Source organism: Zootoca vivipara, chromosome 7, assembly GCF_963506605.1.
Source record: "Zootoca vivipara chromosome 7, rZooViv1.1, whole genome shotgun sequence".
Taxonomy (NCBI): Eukaryota; Metazoa; Chordata; class Lepidosauria; order Squamata; family Lacertidae; genus Zootoca; species Zootoca vivipara.
Genome location: NC_083282.1, coordinates 488562 through 507171, shown reverse-complemented (window position 1 = coordinate 507171; position 18610 = coordinate 488562). Strand labels below are relative to the sequence as shown.

Below are 18610 nucleotides of genomic sequence, written 5' to 3'. Positions count from 1 at the left end.
CTTAAGGGGCACAAAACCTCTCTTACCCAGCATACGGCCATGACTGTGTCCCATTATCTGCAGCCCCAATGTTTGTTAGATCTTATTCCTCCCCCAAGAGAAGCCTTCTTAGCCAAAGCAGGGCAGTCTGATCTCGCTATATTTGTCTCCTAGGATGCATGGACTCAATGTTGCTTTGTTCGCAGGGCTGCTGGGGAAGGCAGAGCTGTTGTCCTACCACCGTTCCAGCACTGTGGCTGGTCAGGCATGGAATGTCCTGAGTGTGTCTTCTGCCCTTCAAAACCTTCAGGAGCTGAAGCGACATGTGACAGAAGCTCTTCAGGTTGCCCTTTAAGCTGTGGTTCAAAACCTGGCAGGGCCAGGCACCTTTCCGTAATGAAATGTTACACATTCCAATAAAAAGAATTTGCAAAAACTGCTGTCCACTGCATCCTTGAGCTACAAGAGCCAAGGGGTAACATTTTTGTTGATATCTGTCTGTCTGGAGAGACAATGGAGTGCGCCTCCAGGGTTGAAGTCAAACCGCTGCATTAGCAGCACTGAATTGACCTCTCCTGGGCAATGTGTGTGAAGGTCCTGAACTACCCAGATAAGAAAACCCATCTTTTGGCCTCGCTGAGGGGTCCAAAGGAAAGCAGAGCACTGGGGCTGGCTGCAGAAGAGCTACCTCTTGTGGTTGGCATAATTTTTTTATCACAGGGATTTATCATATAATCATAGAGTTGGAAGGGACCCTGAGGGTCATCCAGCCCAACCCCCTGCAATGCAGGAATAGGCAGCTGCCCCATACGGGGATTGAATCTGCAACCTTGGCGCTGTCAGCACCCACACTAACCAACTGAGCTATCCAATCATGTTTCCAAAGTTGGGAATTATTCTTCATCAGCCTCTGCAAATGCCCCAGAATAGCACAAAAAACCAAATCTTATTTAGAACAGGATGAAGTGAAAACTGCCTTTGTTGTAAGATGTCTGCATGTGCCAGGATTTCTTTTGATGGAAGTCACAAAAATCACCCCCTTTCCCAAATAAAAATATCCCTCGCCCTTTGTGTTAAAATACTTTATATACTTTAACAAATCTTTCTTACACTAACAAGGTCTATTGTCCAAAAAAGTGCCAACAGGGAGAAGCAGGTGCCTCCAAGCAAAGTAAACCCGGGAGCTCAGCAGTGAAGGCAGAGCAGCAAACTTGGAAGGGGAAGGATCAGAGGAAGAGATGAGGCCATTCTCCCTTAGCAAGCATGGATAAGACACAGTGCTGTGCAAGAAGGACACCCCCCCCCCCCCCGCCAGAGCAGCCGTCTTGAGAAGTGCAGGCAGAGGTTGACTTGCTATGCTTTTGGATGGTGAAGCCATTCGCCTCCTTCCATAAGGCTGACACTGTAGGGGCAAAGAGAAGGGAGGTCTGGTCAAACTAGCTGGCTCTTCCAGATGGGAAAGAGGGGCTGCTGCAGTCCCCTTTCAGGTCATAAAGTACCTGATTCTTAAAGTACCTTGGCTACTTGCCTTGGAAGATACTAGCTAAGCCCAGTGCAGTATCCTGAGCCACAGAAGAGACCAGGAAGGCTGCATGGAGCCTGAGACCACCAGGTCCCTCTTCATATCATGAAGCATGTTGGTGTAAAACCTTAAATAACACATTTTTTCAGCTCAAAACGGGGCTCTGGGAAATGGTGAAAGGTTTGGGGGAAACCTCTTAGCCTTTCTTGTGCTGCAACATTTTCCTCCCACTTCTGCCAGAAACCATTTTGAAACTTCTTTTCCCTTTCTCTTTTTCTCACACAACCATCTTGTTCAGTTTCCGTGAGTCTGCTGGTTTATGGAAGCTGCTTTGTGTCAGGGAGAGAGCAGGACTAGAAAAGCGAAGTGCCAAACAATTCAGGCAAGAGCTGGCTAAGCTTCTTCTCTGGCTTCTTCATATTTCTCCCTGTGCTTTCTCAGCCCTGAATGAAGTCCTAGGTGGAGATGGGTTGGAGAAGGCTAATTTGAGGGAAAGATCCTGCGGCCAGAAGAGCATAGGCTTCCCTCGCCAAAAGCTGCGCTGCCTTCTCTGGACTTCCCCACATCAACTCAGCCCACATCAACCGGCTTCCCTTCAGTGACTGCTTTTAGAGCCCAGGATTTTGACTTACCACGACAATCCCTGCTCCTGGCCATTCTGCTCTCCCCTAGACTGGTCTCCGGACATACTTCCTACGGTTCTTGTCATCCACTTGCTCTATGTACCACGTTCCTGGGAAGAGGTCATCCTTGGACCCATGCGGGGTGTGGCCCACTGCAGAAAGACAAAGCAGGGGGGGTAGGAAGGCAGAGGGAGGGACCAGGACAATATGGGGGGGGTCACCCACAAGACAGGCTGTGAACACTGGCTCTTCCTTCCACTGTGTGCACTTGGTGATCAGAGGTGGCTTAGGTCTTCAGGAGATAAGATGTAGGGGAAGGCTGCTTTAGAAAACTATTACTCCTTTTCAAACCTCCTAGAGAGAGACCCATTTATTCCCCAGAGCAATGGCAAATCTGTGTGCTGTGTTGAAGTCTTTGAGCAGAGGCTTGACAGCCATCTGTCCGGAATGCTTTGATGGTGTTTCCTGCTTGGCAGGGGGTTGGACTGGGTGGCCCTTGGGGTCTCTTCCAACTCTAGGATTCTATGAAGTGCCTTTAGAAACTCCACAGAAAGAAGAAAGTCCTTTCGCTCAAGAGGGGCTGCTTTCCTAACTGCATTTCCAAGAGCTGAACCTGATTTCATATTTCCCACTCCCCATAAAGACACATAACTTAATGAACATCTTAGAAAACACTCTCACCAGAAATGCAGAGCTCAAGTGGTTTTTGCAGGAGACATTACTAGGCAAGCAGCTGGAGTGTAGCTTTCTCCCTTCAGATCTTTCCTGCCAAAGCCAATTTACCTTGTGACAATGTCTCTCCAAGCAAAGCTTATGGCACCCAGGTGCCCAGCTAAAGCTGCTCACATGCTCACCCAAGTGATGTGTGTCCTCTCTGAGTTTCATGATCTCAGAAAACTTCTCTGGGGGAACACATTTCCGGGAGTCCAACCGAGTCTCCAGATCTGAAAGACTGGATACCAGTTTTTCCAGAGGGGAGCCTGGAAGAGAGAGCGGACATACAGCTTCCCATGAGAAATCCTGCTGCTTCCAGGGACCCCAGCAACCCCAGATGTCATGGGTGTAGTAACATTTCCCCAACAAGGCAATGATTTTGGGGCAAACTATGAATTAACTGGCCTGGTTAGTTACTGTGCTGAAATGAGCCCCAAAACTGTGCAAAGTGCATTTGGGAGGCTGCAAGAAGAGCTTCTGGGTGTAAGAAGAATGCCCCATGCAGCTTCAGCACTGGGCACCATTGGGCAAACCCCAGGACCCTGGCAGGGCCCACCAACACAGACACGAGACTATTCTGGGGTCCTGGTTCCTTTTATATTTTCTCTTCCCCAGGGTTCAAAGGAGCACTGGGCACCAGCATTTTAATTCCTCCAGTGCCCCAGCAATGTAGAGCTCAAGTAACTTTTGCAGGCAGCACAAACTCAGGATCCTCCAGGAGTTCAAAAAGTTTGAGAAGAGGAAAGGGAGCTCTACATCAAGAAGGGACTCACCTGGAGCAGAATTCTGGGTCACCTTCAGGGAGAACATGCTGGCTGCCAGTCCTGAGCCATAGGAGAAGACCCCAATTCTGGAGCCAGCCAGCTGCTGGGCAGAGAACCTGCCGGGATTGAGACCAGAAATGTCAGAAAGGAAAAGAAAGGGAAAGTTTCCTTTCTTCCCCAGAAATCACACCAGGCAAGGGCAAACATTGATGCCCCTGCAAAAATCATTACCTTACGAAGACTTTTCCAGATAGTTGCAGTTTTGGGGTGATGTGCAATCACACACTTGCAAATTCAAACAGGAAACGTATTCATGGGTATGTTAATATAAAAGTATGGCTGCAAGGGGGTGGGGGCAACAACTTCAGCCCTTATTTAGCCAAATTAATCACTGCACCTTGGCTAAGAGGATTTTTAATCATCAGAGAATCATGGCTGCACACACACCAAGAATCCTGGGAATTGTACTTTGCAAGGAGTGAAATACAGTTCTCAAGAGTATGCAGAGAAATGCGCTTTAAATGCAGGGTGTGTTTGCAGCCCTTGCCTTCTGACCAAATGTTATGAAACACGACTATTTTTGCCGTTTCTGCGTCCTCTCCACCTGCCCTGGATTTGGAGTGGGAAGAATCCATTATTGGAAAGAGCAGGGGAGGCGTGGAAGGAAAGAGAACGGGTGACTTACTGGGCCAGGAGAGATGCAAGGCAGCCATACACTGAGGGAGTATACATGTTTCCATTGCGAGCAGAGAGGAAGAGAGAGGGCTGCGTCTTCTGGCGGAACAGCTCCTGGCTAGCCTTCTGGAAAGCTCTGTCCACCTCCTTGCTGGAGTAGGTTTCTTCCAACTTCACGTTACTAAAAGGGAAGGTGGGCAGAATATCCTGTGGAATATCCTGTGGAATATCCTTTTCTTGTGTGTGGACGTGCTCTCATACACAGAGTCATGGGGGTGCACTGAGCTTTCTCTGCTCAGCTTAATTTCCCTAAGAACATTTTAATAAATTAACATTTTAAAAGAGCCTAAAACTTTCTCCATAGAGGTAGAGGTGGCAAGTTCAACTAAATTCAAAGCTGGCAGAGAAATAAACGTTTTCTGGAGTTGTTCTCCTAGCGTTGCTGGAGGCAGAAGCCTTTCTTGCTCCCCCCCAAGACATAAAGCATTTTTTAAATATCACTTGACTTTCAGTTGCTTCAGAGGCTGGCTCAGGTTAATTATTAGTTTTACAGGGTTAATTATTAATATTGGGTTTTGCCTTTTGTTCCCTGTTTTCACTCTTTGAGAAAAGTAATTTATAAATATCTAAACAGATAAAACAGATAAATAAGCTTTGGAAAATATGAAGGAAGTTGAGGGTTGTAATATGTGCCCTGAAGGCTTTGCTGCTGGCCGATGGGCGGCTTCACATGGGAAGATCAGCAAAAGACAAGACTCTCTGGCCCAGCAGCTGGCAGGTGAGTTTGACAATGGGTGAATGCAAGCTAATGGAGATAAAGGGACTTCAGGTGAATCTCAAGTCAGCGATGAGAGCTAAGGGTTATCATCACTAAAAGAAAAGAATGCTAAGTCCCGTCTAAGTCCCAAGGCAGGTGTGAGCAGATGACTTGCAAGGTCTACTTTGTTTTCCTGGAAGCGCAAGGTCAGCCAACCATAGGGGGGGGGGAGAGAGGCAGGGGAGGCCAGATCCAGACACCAAACCCTCTCTCAGAGGACAGAGCCACTGATCTACCATGAGGCATGAGATGCATCCAAGGACAACCTGCATACACAAGTACATCTGAGTTACTTCAGATGAGAAAGTCTAATCGCCTGATTGTAATGGGAAGAGGGGCTTTCGTTTTTATATTGGAGCTAGTCCACTGTAGGTCATTCAGGGATCTACTAGAACTAGATCCATCTTCTGCCCATCCCTGTCCTGAAGAACTTCTAAGAACAAGTTTGCCCCCTGTCCCACTATCTTCTCCAGTTCTTGGGTGATGTCTTTAGAACTTGCCCATACAAAGCCCCTAGTAAAGGAAGCTACACTCTTTTGAATGCTGTTAGGAAAAATATTCACCACTCTGTAGATTCCAACATATTCTCCTCCCACTAAGGAGCCTTCCCAACCTGCTTCCCTCCCGACGTGTCAGGTTACAGCTCTCCTTGGCTCACAGTCGATGAGCATCTGGGGGGGGCACCAGGTTGGGGAAAGCTGCCCTACAGCTTGTGACTCCTTCCCTGTTCTTCCTCTGGCCCTTGGTCCTTCCTGGACAAGGGACCCTCAGAGTCTCCACTGACCCAAAGTCCTTCAGCCCCTTGTAGACGCCACTCTCGACATCAGGGTTGCGGGAGGCCAGGAAGTCGTTCAGCACCACCCGCGCCAGAGACTTCTGCACCAGCTTGCAGAAAGGTGTGTGGAAGATCATGAACTGGAAGTCTTCGAGGGTGCACTGCTTCGAGATCCCAGCTGCCTCGGGGGTAGAAGAAAGTGTCAGAGAGATGGAGTCCCCCCCCCTGCAACTGCACCCAGGAAACGAGAAGTGCAATGGAGACACACCACCTGCTCAGCCCTAGCATGCAAGGTGTTACCCCCCCCCCCAATAGCTAGCACAGGTGCCTGCTTTTCATAGTGTTCACACGATCCTCCCAGTGCCAACCCACACACTCCCACCCCCAACCTCAGTTAGGATTCTCCTGATCTGCTGATAATGTTTGTGTGTGGGGGGGGGAGGTATGTGAACCACCCTGAGATTATTCATCTTTGGATGAAAGGCAGAATATACATTTAATAAATTATCACCATAATCAAATTGCAAGTTACCCAACTGTGGAGGTACAGAAGCATTTCTGGATGTTCTGGGGACCTTTTGCTTTGGGTTAAAAAAAAAAAGAGGCAGGGGATGTTTTCCTGGGGGCCACGACCACCTATCTCCTCACCCCTTACTTCTGTGGGCAAAGTACTCCTTTGGGGTACTTTGGGGCTGTGGGGGAACACTAGGTGTGACACACAGCTCCCCCCCCCCAACCCACTCTTTTGTGCATGTTCCTATGTATTGGAAAACTCACAATGGACCTTATGTTTCTGGACCTCAGGGAGGGGGGGGGACAACCAACCTCAATGTGAAGAGAACTTCCCACTTGTGTGGACAGGAAAGATGGAGCCCAAAGGGGGACCCCTACCAGGTGGGGTTTCTCCCTCAACATCTTGGCTGTTGGCTAGCTGAGAGGGAGGCTGGGAGGTTGGCATTTGAGGCACTCTGACCTCCTTGCCGCCTGGCCCCCTCCTGCAACCTAAGCGGAGCAGCTCCTCCCCAGGCAGCAAAGCCCTTCTGGACAAGGTTCAACCAAAAGCAGTCGGGTGCAAATGAACGTACGGAGAAGCACGCATGGACAATTGAGATCTGCATGATCCATGTGCGCATTCATGCTCTGGTGCACCCACAGCCAGGAAGGAAGGCATGGCTGACTGTTCTCCCAGCCACACTGACCTTTCTGCCACTGGCTCTCGATCTTCTTGCGGTATGTGGCATAGCACCGATCCAAGGCTCGAAAGTAGCACTGGATGGAGAGCTGTCCATCCACCACAGGATACTCTGAAGCCAAGTCCGGCTTATAGAAGTCATAGACATGTTCCATGTGGGTCCCACGAAGACCTTGGCAGGAAAAAGTCACAGGTGAGCTTGCATGGTGCAGCACATTTGCAAAGCTAAGCAGGGTCCGGCATGGCTCCAGATTGGATGGGAGACCACATGAAGAGATTCTTGCATTGCAGGGAGTTGGACTAGATGATTCTTGGGTGAACCTTCCAACTCGACTATTCTATGACATCCCAGTATTAACAATGGCAACAAAGGGAATAATCCTCCAGTTATTAACCATTGCACTTGAGGTAAAACCCACAGATACCCCTAATAACTTTTTCTTGGTGTGACTGGTACATTTCCTGGTTGACACACCTGGTTTATGCTTCCAAGCTATGCATCTTTCTCCCAGGTTCCATTTCAGTGGCATCACCTTGTTTAGGAGCAAAGATGCAAAAGTGTGTGACTCTAAGGAGAGAGGGAATCTACTGGGGGAGTGCAAAAGATGCTAAAGAAAAATTCTACCCTGAGCCAACACTAGTGTTGCCCAGACACTGACGCCTATGTCCAAAAGAAAAGAAACCTCTCTCTCTCTCTCTCTCTCTCTCTCTCTCTCTCTCTCTCTCTCTCTCTCTCTCTCTCTCTCCTTTTTTAGCTCGGGGAGCTCTGAATCTCTGGCAGCTACTCTAAGAGCATACTTCAGGCATAATATTATCCTCCCTGGAAAGCCTGCCTGCCCCTCTGGGTGCAGAAAAGGAGGAGCAACCCCCCCCCCCTCATTTGCAGCTTTCCACATGAATTCCTGAAAACTCTGAGAGAGAGGACGCATTTGACTATTTTGGCAGAGATGTGCTGCTTTCCCACCAGCAAGAGCCCACCACAATGGACTTGTTCATGCAGGTTTAATCAGTTTGCATAGAGGGGCTTATGAAGCCTGGCAGAAGTCCATCTTTGACTGCCCTGGTTCTCGTCTACATTTGTACTCATGCAAATCCACAGATTGGGCGTCATGTCCCACTTGTTTGGTGCTGCGTGGATGTAGTCAGGATTTATGTTTGAGGGGGGCAGGATTTATGTTAGCGGGGGGAGAACCCAGTCATCTGTGATGCAATTGGTCAGTTAGTTAAGCATTTTTATGTACTATTTTCTTGGTTGGGACACAGGCAGTGTTGAATGTGTCAGCCACCCAGTCTGCCCTCTTGCAGCAGGAGGGGTGGTGTTGCACGCTTCCCCCCCCCCCCATCCCGTCCTCCCTTTTCACAGTATTTTTATTTTAATGGCATGGTTTCACCTGTGACCACGGCACCTGCTTAAGCCAATGCAGAAGAATCTAATGGCTGGCTTGTCGGGTTAGGGATGAAACCCCTCACTATGCAAAGCAACCTTTTTAGACCTACTCACCTCTCTCCAAAGCCAGTGGAGCATCTGGTCCGACCAGCATGGCTACGGCTCCAGCACCACCTGTTGGCCGCGCATTCCCGGTGGCATAAACAGCAATATCGCCACAAACCACCAAGGCATAGCGTCCTGGCATGGGAAGAGCATCACCAAAGTGTCAGAGCTGATGGCGGACGAGGAAGGCAGAAAAAGCTCTTCCTGGTCTGCATCATAAAAACGCCTCAGTGTTTCACTTGCAGGTGTGAGCTGCAATACAGTAACAGCTGGTTCTGAATCTCTGCCTGTCTGTCTGTCACTTCACACAGTCAGAGCAGGGGAAAAAGACAAATCCCTCCCCCTACCAGCTTACAGGTTGGGTGTTGGTTTACAGTATAACTATGACAATAGCGAGCCAAGAGAAGTACCGGTAGTTAAAAAGAAGCAAAAGATTGACAGGCTGGATAGGTGCTAATGTAGTCCTGTTGCTGGCATCCGTCTGCCTCAAGAGACAATGGAGTGTGCCTCTGGGACTGAAGGCAAACCACTGAATTAGCAGCACCCAAGGGACCTGCCAGGGGTGCAAGCCAGGAGACCTCAGGGCCCCCCTGATGTGGCCCAAAGGAAAGCAGAGCAAGATGTTTGGCACCAGCTCAGGTGCAGGAGTTTTCAGGAGGAGGCATACAAGGCACCATCCAACTGCCTTAGGGACTCCACTCTGGATTTGTGTAGGGTTGAATCCTTAGCCTTTTCTTCTCCCAAAGATGTTCTGCAAGACAGCGGAGGTTTAGGATCAGAGTTTTCCTTATCCTAGATGGGCTCCCTTTCCAGGTGGTCGAGCCCCATCTGCTTCCCACTTCCTCTACAGGAACTGCCTTCTTGACTGTTGGACCCACTCTTGGTCACTTCTGCTCAATCCACCAGAGCCTGTCTGGGGAATTCTGTACCTCACAAAGGGTTTAAGACCATCGGCTTTCCTCACCTGGTTTAGTCAGCCAGTCAAAGCCATTCCCAAGTGTGGCTGCTGCCACATGCAGACTCCTTTTAGGAGCTGCAGGTGGAAGCATGGGCTGAATTTTAGCTCAGGTTGAGGATTAATGCCAAGTCAAATGTTTCCTAATACTGTATAGGGGCTTCTCCAGGGAAGCTTAGGGAGAAATAACACATGACAGTGATGTGTAGTGCCCTCCCTGGAGATGATGATGATGATGATTTAAAATGTGGTTGTGGATACTTCTGTTTGTCTTGGAAGATCCTTGCAGGGAAGAGGGACTTTTCAATCTTACATAGTGGAAAATGCACCTGTTGCAGCAAAATTCAGCAGAAGAAATGTGGGACTGAAAAGGGTTTCAAAATTCCTCCTCTCACAGGGCAGTGCTGCTCTCCTTTGACTCACAACAGCAGGCAAAAGGCAGGACCAGGGAAGGAGATGGAGGGAGAAGCCATGGCTGCCTGATCTCTCACAGCATTGGTGACTGGAGGGTGGCTGGGGGTTTCAGAGGACACCGGCAACAGCAGCAAGTACTGTACATCCCTCCCCCAGCTGATGTTGAGAGCTGGAGAGGTGAGATGGAAAGGTGGAGACTTTCAAAAAGCACAGAATAAGCCCCTGGCTGAGACCAAAGTCCAAGATTCTATCCATGGTTACACATTTACTTTCACCGTTATCAGATTCCAAGATCTGTGGAAGATTATTACTCTTCTGTCTATTGATATCTGCAATTAAGAGCAGTCTTCCAAATATAATTACTAAAATTCCTAAATTGGATAGTTGGTGTGAATCTGCCATAAAGTCATTCCCTAAACGTGTTTACTCAGAAGTTAGTCCTAGAGAATCCAAACAAATTTCCTGCTTCGGATCGAAGCCTGAGGTCCAAACCAGATGTGATATGAGAGAAATGGGTACCCGCGCGCATGGGGCAAATAGAAGCTTTTAGGTGGGGGGTAATTCAAATTGCGGAGAAAGGCCTGGGGAGGAAAGTGTTAATCACCTCCCCTTAGTACTGCAGTCCTGATCCGAAATAGCACCTTACAGCTGAATTAAGAAGCGCATACACACTGTACGTAGGCAATCCCATGTAAAGATCTCACACATCTAGTTTGGCCCTGAGGACTGAAAAAGAACATGGCCAGCAGAGACCATGCCGGATACTACAAAGCAAAGGTATACTACAAAGATACTACAAATATGAAACAGGAGAGCCGTCAGTCCTTATTAACCTACTCATACTCTCCCAAAATGCTTTAACTATTTTTCCAATAAAATGCACAGCAAAACAGGTATTATTGTTTTCTGCTAAGCCAAAAACACACAGGTTTCTTTGAAAAAAGTAAGTTTCTAGGTAGAAGAGTTTTGCAAGCAGCAATGATGAAATGGTGAACCCACCACCTCTCTCCTTAGGCCTGTTAGGCATAGAACAGCCCCCCAGAAAAGAATTATTCTGGACTTGAGGAAAACACAGCTGCCTTCCCAACAGCCAGAGGCTTCCAAGGATCTCCTAAGTGGAGCATGAAGACAATGGACTTCCCCTCTTGCTTGTCCCTAGAATCTGGTGTTCAGATGCATCTGAAGATAATCTCTGAACATGGACATTGCATTTCATGTGGGAACGTAAGAAAAACTTGCTGCAGTGGCAGACGTTGGGATCTCCTAAACTTCAGTGCCTGCCTCTCATGCTCTATTCCTAAACCAGCAAAGCTGAGGTTCTGTGCCCAGTGGGACCAAATTGGTTGCATTCCCCTAAATCCGCCTCTGGCCCCCTTGCCCAGCCTCCTCTTCTCACACAGCTGCCCCGATGCCTGTGGGAAACCAGGGAGCAGAACCAGAGCACAAGCAGCCCTCTCCCTCCCAGGGTCTCCAGCAACATGTCATTGATGACAGTGAATTTGTGGTGGATTTATACTGGACCATCCATCATTCTGCTTTATTGGTTGCTCTGGGGTGCTTCCCCAAACATTGCTGCCTCATTGCCACCTGGAGGGAGCCCTCTAGTACAACAGAGCAACAAAAGACGGACAAAAGAAACAAACAAATCCTAGAACATTTGTGGGATGAAAGGTTTGAGGGCTTCATCATGACATTATGGGATTTGTACCAATTGGAGACAAAGCAGGAAGACTACCCAACAAATATTTTGCAGGCGCAAACAGTATCAAGAGTAGGATTGTGTATAACCGTCCCAAGCACAAACAATATGAGAACATTGCTGTTTCCTTTTTGTAAACCACTTTGAGGTTGGTTTGCTTTTACTACCAAGCGGTATGCAAATTTTAATAAACACATGATCACAAATGCACAATAAAGAGGGCTGAAGGCACATGTTCATGATGCCTTGTGTGAAGAAGCCTCTTCCTTTTGCCTGTTCTGCTTCTTCTGCCAGTCAATGGACTAGCAGGTGGGAAGAAGCATCCAGGAAGCGCCTCAATCAATGGAAATGTATGACTAAGGATGGGAGACCAGACTATGGCCTTGGAGGTCTTTCTTGAGTGGGGACATGCCCCACTTGGCCCAAGAGAGGAGCCTCCCTTGATCATAGGTTTACAGCAGTGGAGGCTTAATTTTCTAATAAAATCCCTAGTAAAGAACTGGTCTTTTCCATCACTACAAAAAACTGAGCTTCTCACCCTGGTCCCTACCAGTTCACATCCTGTCTTGGGACCTCCATTGTGTTAACATTGCCCAACTCTGCTGCATTAAATCAGTTATGAGCCCATAAAGGGACCTGTTCCATTTCCTCTAAGTTTACTCATAAACCTTTCAGGAGGAACTTCGTCAAAAGCTGAGCATGGGAGCGGGAGAACACATCTCCTCCCATATCTGCAAGGATTGAGAAAATTTGGTCCATTGTAACTATGATTAAGCTGACTTATTGTAGATACACATATAAGTAAGCCTAACACGTTTATGGGGAAATGGCTATTTTTGGAAATGTTTTGGAACAAATTCAGTGATAACGTCCAACCTTATGCTGCTTTCAACCTGCTGTTGTGCTCTTTATCTTCGATTCATTTTGTTTGTTAATTTAAAAAATTATAAACAAAAACAAAAAACATAGTTTTTGTGACCTTCCAAATATTTAATGTCTACAAGAACATCATTACTTACATGTTTATTGACACTCTCAAAGTATAATTCTTTCCTTACAACCCGAAAGGCAGGACTTCTCTTTGCAGAAACTATAATAATAATCCTATTATATGCTTCCAAAATTTATACAGATAATTGCCTGGCTCTCTCGGGTCTCTATCTCTCTTTAAATTGCTTTCCTTCCAAATCTCTGGTCAGGAGACATATTTTTGTTAGAAGGCCGATGACTCCACATGTGAGACTGAAACACTCAGCTTGAACAATCCGCAACTCTCTCATTCAGCTGTCTCTGGGAAGACTCTGCAATATGGAGGAGGAGGAGGAGGAGGGTTGCATCTCTGCAGTTGGCATTCAGAGGCAAACACTCACTGCACTGTTCCTTTCCTGTATGCTTGTGACAGAACTTAGCAACTAGATTCTTCTGTACTGCTAGAAACAATGGCCTTGTGTCCTCTTGAGGTTTGTCTGTCAAATAACTTTTTTTAGACAGGGAGCAGTTTTAACCGCTTTATTCCCATCTAGCAGGTTGGCCACCTCGCAGACCAGCTCTGATAGGTGGGAGGGCATACCTGGCATCAGGTGTAGGGTAGGCGTGGCTTGGTCAAAATGGCCTTGCAGGCCAAATGGTGGACTAATTAGCCTGATGGGCTGGAAGCCCCCCATCCCTGGAGAAGAGAAGGTTAAGGGGTGATATGATAGCCATGTTCAAATATATAAAAGGATGTCATATAGAGGAGGGAGAAAGGTTGTTTTCTGCTGCTCCAGAGAAGCAGACACGGAGCAATGGATTCAAATTACAAGAAAGAAGATTCCACCTAAACATTAGGAAGAACTTCCTGACAGTAAGAGCTGTTTGACAGTGGAATTTGCTGCCAAGGAGTGTGGTGGAGTCTCCTTCTTTGGAGGTCTTTAAGCGGAGGCTTGACAGCCATATGTCAGGAATGCTTTGATGGTGTTTCCTGCTTGGCAGGGGGTTGGACTGGATGGCCCTTGTGGTCTCTTCCAACTCTATGATCCCGGCTGTAACAGGTGTTTCTCTAGCTCTTTCTCCCCACCCCCCAGCTAGCTCCCCACTGGCCCGCTTTGCTCCTTGTGTTCCTCACAGAGACTGTGGGAACTGCAGTGCCACAAGAGAATCGATAGAGAGTCTACATGGCACCCACCGAATTCCTTCTCCTCCAGGAGCACAAAAGTGAACCGCCACAAGCTTTCTTTAACGTGAGGAGAATGGGCAGCCCCGATGTCTCCTGGTGGCAGAAGTATAAAATTGCAAAATGCTACCCTGTAGCAAAAAAAATGGGACAAAACCTGTCTGAGAAAGTCACTTAGGCACAGGGTGGGACGTCTTGCCCAAATGCCCATAGAGGCAAGTGGCGCAGGGAGCCAGGGTGCCAAGTTCGCGCCCAGTTCTGGAGGGCGCCCGGGAAGAGGCAGAGGCTGGGCGAGGCGCCCTCGGCCACCGCGCTGAAGCAGCGCCATGCCCGGAGCCTCCGTCTCTTCCCTGCTGGAGGAGCCGCCCTCCAGCCGCTGCCTGCCTCCTCCAGCCCCGCAAAGCTGGGAAGGGGGGGGGCAGGGCGCCGGAGGAGGCTTAAGACAGCTCTGCTTGGCGCTCAGCAACACCAAGGTAGAGGCTGGAGATGAGCCCGGTGGCCGCCTAAGGTTGCAGCAGCGGTAGCAGCAGGAGGAGAAGCGGTGGCGGCCGTGGCGACCTTGCCACCCACTCCTGGCCGCTCACTGCCTCCCGCACGCAGCCTTCTTCCCTTCGCACGTGGCAGTGGCAGCGCCTCCTCTGCGGCTAGTGGGCCCTTTGGCCTCGCTCCTTGAGGGAGCTGCTCAGCCCGTGCGCCACTTTTGGCCTTGGCTCTCCGCTGTGGCTCTGCGAAGGATGAGGAAGGAGGAGGGTGAGTGGGAGCTATAGGGCAGCGCCAGCCACCTCTGCAGGGAGAGAGGCATCGCAGACACCAGAGCCAGCCCTTCATTCACCCGCCGCTCTGCAAAAGCGCAGGAAAGCGAGGCAACAGGTCTGGCACCTCATGCAGTGCTGCGCAAGGCGCAGTTGCTTGAATGAAGTGCACCTGTTGTGCATGTTGCGCATGCGTCTGCAAAGCAGCACATGGCTCCGGCTTCCCGGCTTGGGGGGGGGCGGGGCACCGGAGTGATCTCTGAACCACAGCACTGGATACAGTGGTACCTCGGTTTATGAACACAATTGGTTCCACTTACCATCCCAGGAGCTGGACTCAATCCAGTCAGCTGCGTTGAAGAGGGAGGCTGTTCCTCCATAGCAGGCATTGGTGGTGTCGATGCCTTCAACATCTGTGTTTCCTGAATCTTCAAAGAGCTGCATCAGAACTGTCTTGACAGCTTTGGATTTGTCAATGATGGTCTCTGTGCCAACCTCCAGTCGGCCGATGGACTCCCAGGGCAGGCGGCTTCGCTCTACCAGACGCTGCACGACTGTCAGGCACAAGGAGTTGATGTCCTCGTGGGCCGCACAGAAGCCCATCTGCTTCTGCCCCAGGCCCACGGTGTATTTCCCAGCCTCCACCCCATCATACTTCTCCAGCTCAACCTGGTCCACATACTGGGAAGGGAAGTACACCTCCAGAGCAAGGATGCCCACGTCATTGGGCCAGGAGGAGGAGGAGGAGGGATTTGCCTGGTGATGCACAGAGCCTTTGGAGAAACTGCAAGGCAAGCAGAGAGAAGAGTTTCCTTACAGTTTACAAAGGAAGAGGATCTCTGGCTGCTCAGACAAGATGCATGTAACCCCATGGCGTTGCTTTCCTCAGAACTGTCTCCATGGTAAACCATCACAAAGCAGCTGCTTTGACCTCTTGGCAGAGGTTCAAAAGGGATCATTTGCCAGGGGGTTGGATTTATACCCTGGGCCCCGAGTAGTGCATCTCCTTCCGACTGAGCCCCCTCCCTAGCTCTGCTTACAATTGCAGCCTAGTGAGCAGTGCTTCTCAAACTTTTTTCTCTGGGCCACACTTTCAGAATAAAAATTTGCTCATGCCACACCATTTTTTTTAATTGATAAGAAAGAAAAGCATTGGAAAACAAAAAGAAACAACTCCTATTTTATCATATGATCATGGGGCATCCAGAAAGCATAAAACATTGCAGCTACATAAGCTCCCTACAGGGAGCCAGCCCCCATCATCCTGACGTCAAGCACAGAGAGCAGCAGTGGGTCTGAAGCAGCCAGAGGAAGAGACTCAGAGGGGGAGAGAAATCAGAGGGAGGAACAATGGGAAAGCTCGGGGGGGGGGCGGAGGGATGCAGGCAGACGCTTAGGGATGCTGCAGAGCCAGGGAATCGACTGCTGAGGGAGGAAACTGAAAGGGCATCGCTCCTTCCAGTGCCAGAAATGAGGAGAGCACCACAACGCAGGTCAAGGGGGCGGCGTTTTGGGGTGCCCAGACTACTTTGCTGGCGTAGGAACAGACGTATGCCATTGCCGGATTCTGATTCGGAATGAGAGGTCATGTTTTAAGCTGTCTCTACACTGTAAATAAATAGCACAATAAACTTCTTTGAATACAAACTGGACTCAGGTGGAGTTGTAGCCATGACGACCCTCTGACGTTCCCAAAATTGATTGTTCTTCAATCACCCTTGGCCTCCTCTCCTGCCACACCCTCTGAAAACCAATGCTATGGAGAGCCACTAACATCCTGCTCCTAGGTGACTTATCAGAAGGCCTTCTCCATGGCGACAGTCAGCTCTGGAACTCTTTCTGCTGTGAAATTTAGACACCAGCTCAAAACATTTTGGTTAAATTTGTTCATCATTCTTCAAAACTTCCTGCATTTCTATTTTTACGTTTTATTGTACCGTTCTTCTGAGAAAGGCTCCTGTAGGATTCTCTGGCCGTCTTTCCAGAGGCAGGTAAAAACCTTTGAGAAGTTCTGAGAAGAAGCATCTCTGTTTTTTGCTTCTGTATTGTTTTAGTTCCTGCTTTGTTGTTGCTACTATTGTTTTTATTATGTACATCCCACTTTTCCTCCAAGGAGCTCAAGGTGGTACAGATGGTTCTTCCCCGCCCATTTTATTAGCACAACAACCTTGTGAGGTGACTTGGGTTGAGTGTGACTGGCCTAAGGTCACCCAGTGGTTGGGATTTGAACCCTGATCTCCCAGGCCCTAGTCCAATGGTCTAACCACTGCACCACACTGGCTTTCATTCTTCTTTCTGTAACGAGTGCATTATGTAATTTCTATTGCTGTTGCTTTTATTTCCCCCCCAGAAATATTTTAAGATTTTAAAAATGAGAAGAGATGTGACCTTCTGCCACCCCCACCCCCCTTTGAGCAATGGCTTTGCACCTTGGTTTGAGCTGTGATGCCCCTTAACATTGTCACCTCTGCAGGACTTGGACCTGGGCCGGCTGCCTTCTGATAAACATTCTTATTCCTTTGCCTCCTCATGGACCTCCTTACCATCCCATATCCTAACCCTAAAATCAAGAGATTCCTGTGTTATGATCTCACCCGCACACTGACTCTTATCAGGAGGTTAATGTTTAATTGAAAGGCCTTTGATTAAGCTGATGGAAGGTCAACATTTCTGGACACAGCTCAGTTCAGGTCCAAAGGGCAAATGTATTTTTTCAAACTAGATTTGTATTCTTGCCCCTTAACAAACCCCATTCTCAATTCATATTTTAAAAGATCCGCCCCCGTTTTTGTGCCAAATTGGTTTATCCTGCTCTTGGTTTTATCATAGGAAACTAATCTAAGCAATTTGTCCAGGCTTTAATGCGTTTTATTAACTTTTTTGGTAGCTAATTTGAGTTTATTTTATAAAGGAGGGCATAATAAAATTTAATGATTGGTCAAGCAAGCAAACAAGCAAGCAAGCAAACAAACAAACATGTTCTCTGCTTCTCCTGCTAGTGGCTTCACTTTGTCACTCCACTTCCCCCCATCACTCAGTGCCTAGTCTAAGGTCAGTTTGTATGTAGAACGTTTCCTCCCTTAAGGGATTTGTGTGCAGGAGGGAATACAGGATCACAGTGTTGTGAAGGAAGCCCAAGTCCACCCATGGATTCTGCAGTCAGGATCTTGGAGCAGCAGCAGCAGCAGGAACTTTGCCTCCTACTTGTGGATTCTGCCTGCAAAACACTTCTGTGAAAATGTTTGCTGGATACAGGCCATTGGTGCAGCTAGAATATGGGAAATGCAGCCAGGAATCAACATTCCTCTTTTTGTCATGTAGAAAGATTTTCCTGAGTGCTTTTCACGTGCATTTGGAGGTGTGGTACCCTTCTCCTGTGGTTAAGGCATCCCTAGAGTGAAGTGCTGCTGACCAGGGGGCACAAAACTGCTTTGGGGCTTGGCATTCATATGGGACATAGCCTGGAAAAATGTGGCTAAGAATAACAGCTTTGTCCTGCACTTGCACTGAAATGGCCCAAATCCCCCAGGCACCCCTTGAGCTATTGGTTCCTTTGTCCTGACAGCCTCCAGGTATGAAAATCCACAAAGGCTCTCCCAAAAGTTGGAAGGGAACCGGTGGTAATTGTTTTGGAAGGTGTGACATACAAAGAAAAGAAAAAAGAACTGGTATGGTTGTTGTACAGAATGGCCTGTTTCAGAATGGCCTGTTTTCCATTTTCAAGGAGGATGCAGGTGAGTCTAGAGAAAATGTAAACCTGCTGCCCTTTGTTAACTCCTGCATTCCTTAGAGCAGCATTATTTTGTCAAAGCTTTCTAGGCAGATCATTTATATATTTAAAAACTTGTGCGAAATGTCCTGTTTACACAGACTGAGGTTGTCAAGGCTGCCCCCTCCCCCCTCCGGCCCCCTTACCTGTTTTGCTGCACCATTGCTGGTAAATGGACTCGCCCCCGGGGCCTTTGCAATGTCCGTTTCATCTGCCAGCAGCGCTTTGTGTTGCTGAAAAGCCGGAACATTTTCACAGGCTGGCTGGAGAGTCAAGCTAAGTTGGGGAGTGAATTCCTCGCAAACCCCACTGGCTT

General features: G+C 48.5%; 2 protein-coding genes across 2 annotated transcripts in view; one reads left to right on the top strand and one right to left on the bottom strand.

The window, feature by feature from the left end:
- The window catches only part of PHGDH (phosphoglycerate dehydrogenase), a 13093-nt gene extending 11806 nt beyond the window's left edge, over positions 1 to 1287 (top strand). Inside the window, exon 12 of the mRNA XM_035102090.2 lies at positions 186 to 1287. Coding sequence (XP_034957981.1) covers positions 186 to 334 — 149 coding nt within the window. The 3' untranslated portion in view covers positions 335 to 1287. The remainder of the gene's footprint in view (positions 1 to 185) is intronic.
- On the bottom strand, positions 1239 to 18610 carry HMGCS2 (3-hydroxy-3-methylglutaryl-CoA synthase 2). The gene is made up of 10 exons (XM_035102091.2): positions 18441 to 18610; positions 14846 to 15309; positions 8563 to 8688; positions 7069 to 7233; positions 5879 to 6047; positions 4288 to 4458; positions 3612 to 3718; positions 2979 to 3104; positions 2134 to 2276; positions 1239 to 1381 (listed from the first exon to the last, which is right to left on the bottom strand). The coding sequence occupies exons 1-9, from the start codon at positions 18542 to 18544 to the stop codon at positions 2170 to 2172; spliced, it is 1539 nt and encodes a 512-aa protein (XP_034957982.1). The 5' UTR covers positions 18545 to 18610; the 3' UTR covers positions 1239 to 1381; positions 2134 to 2169.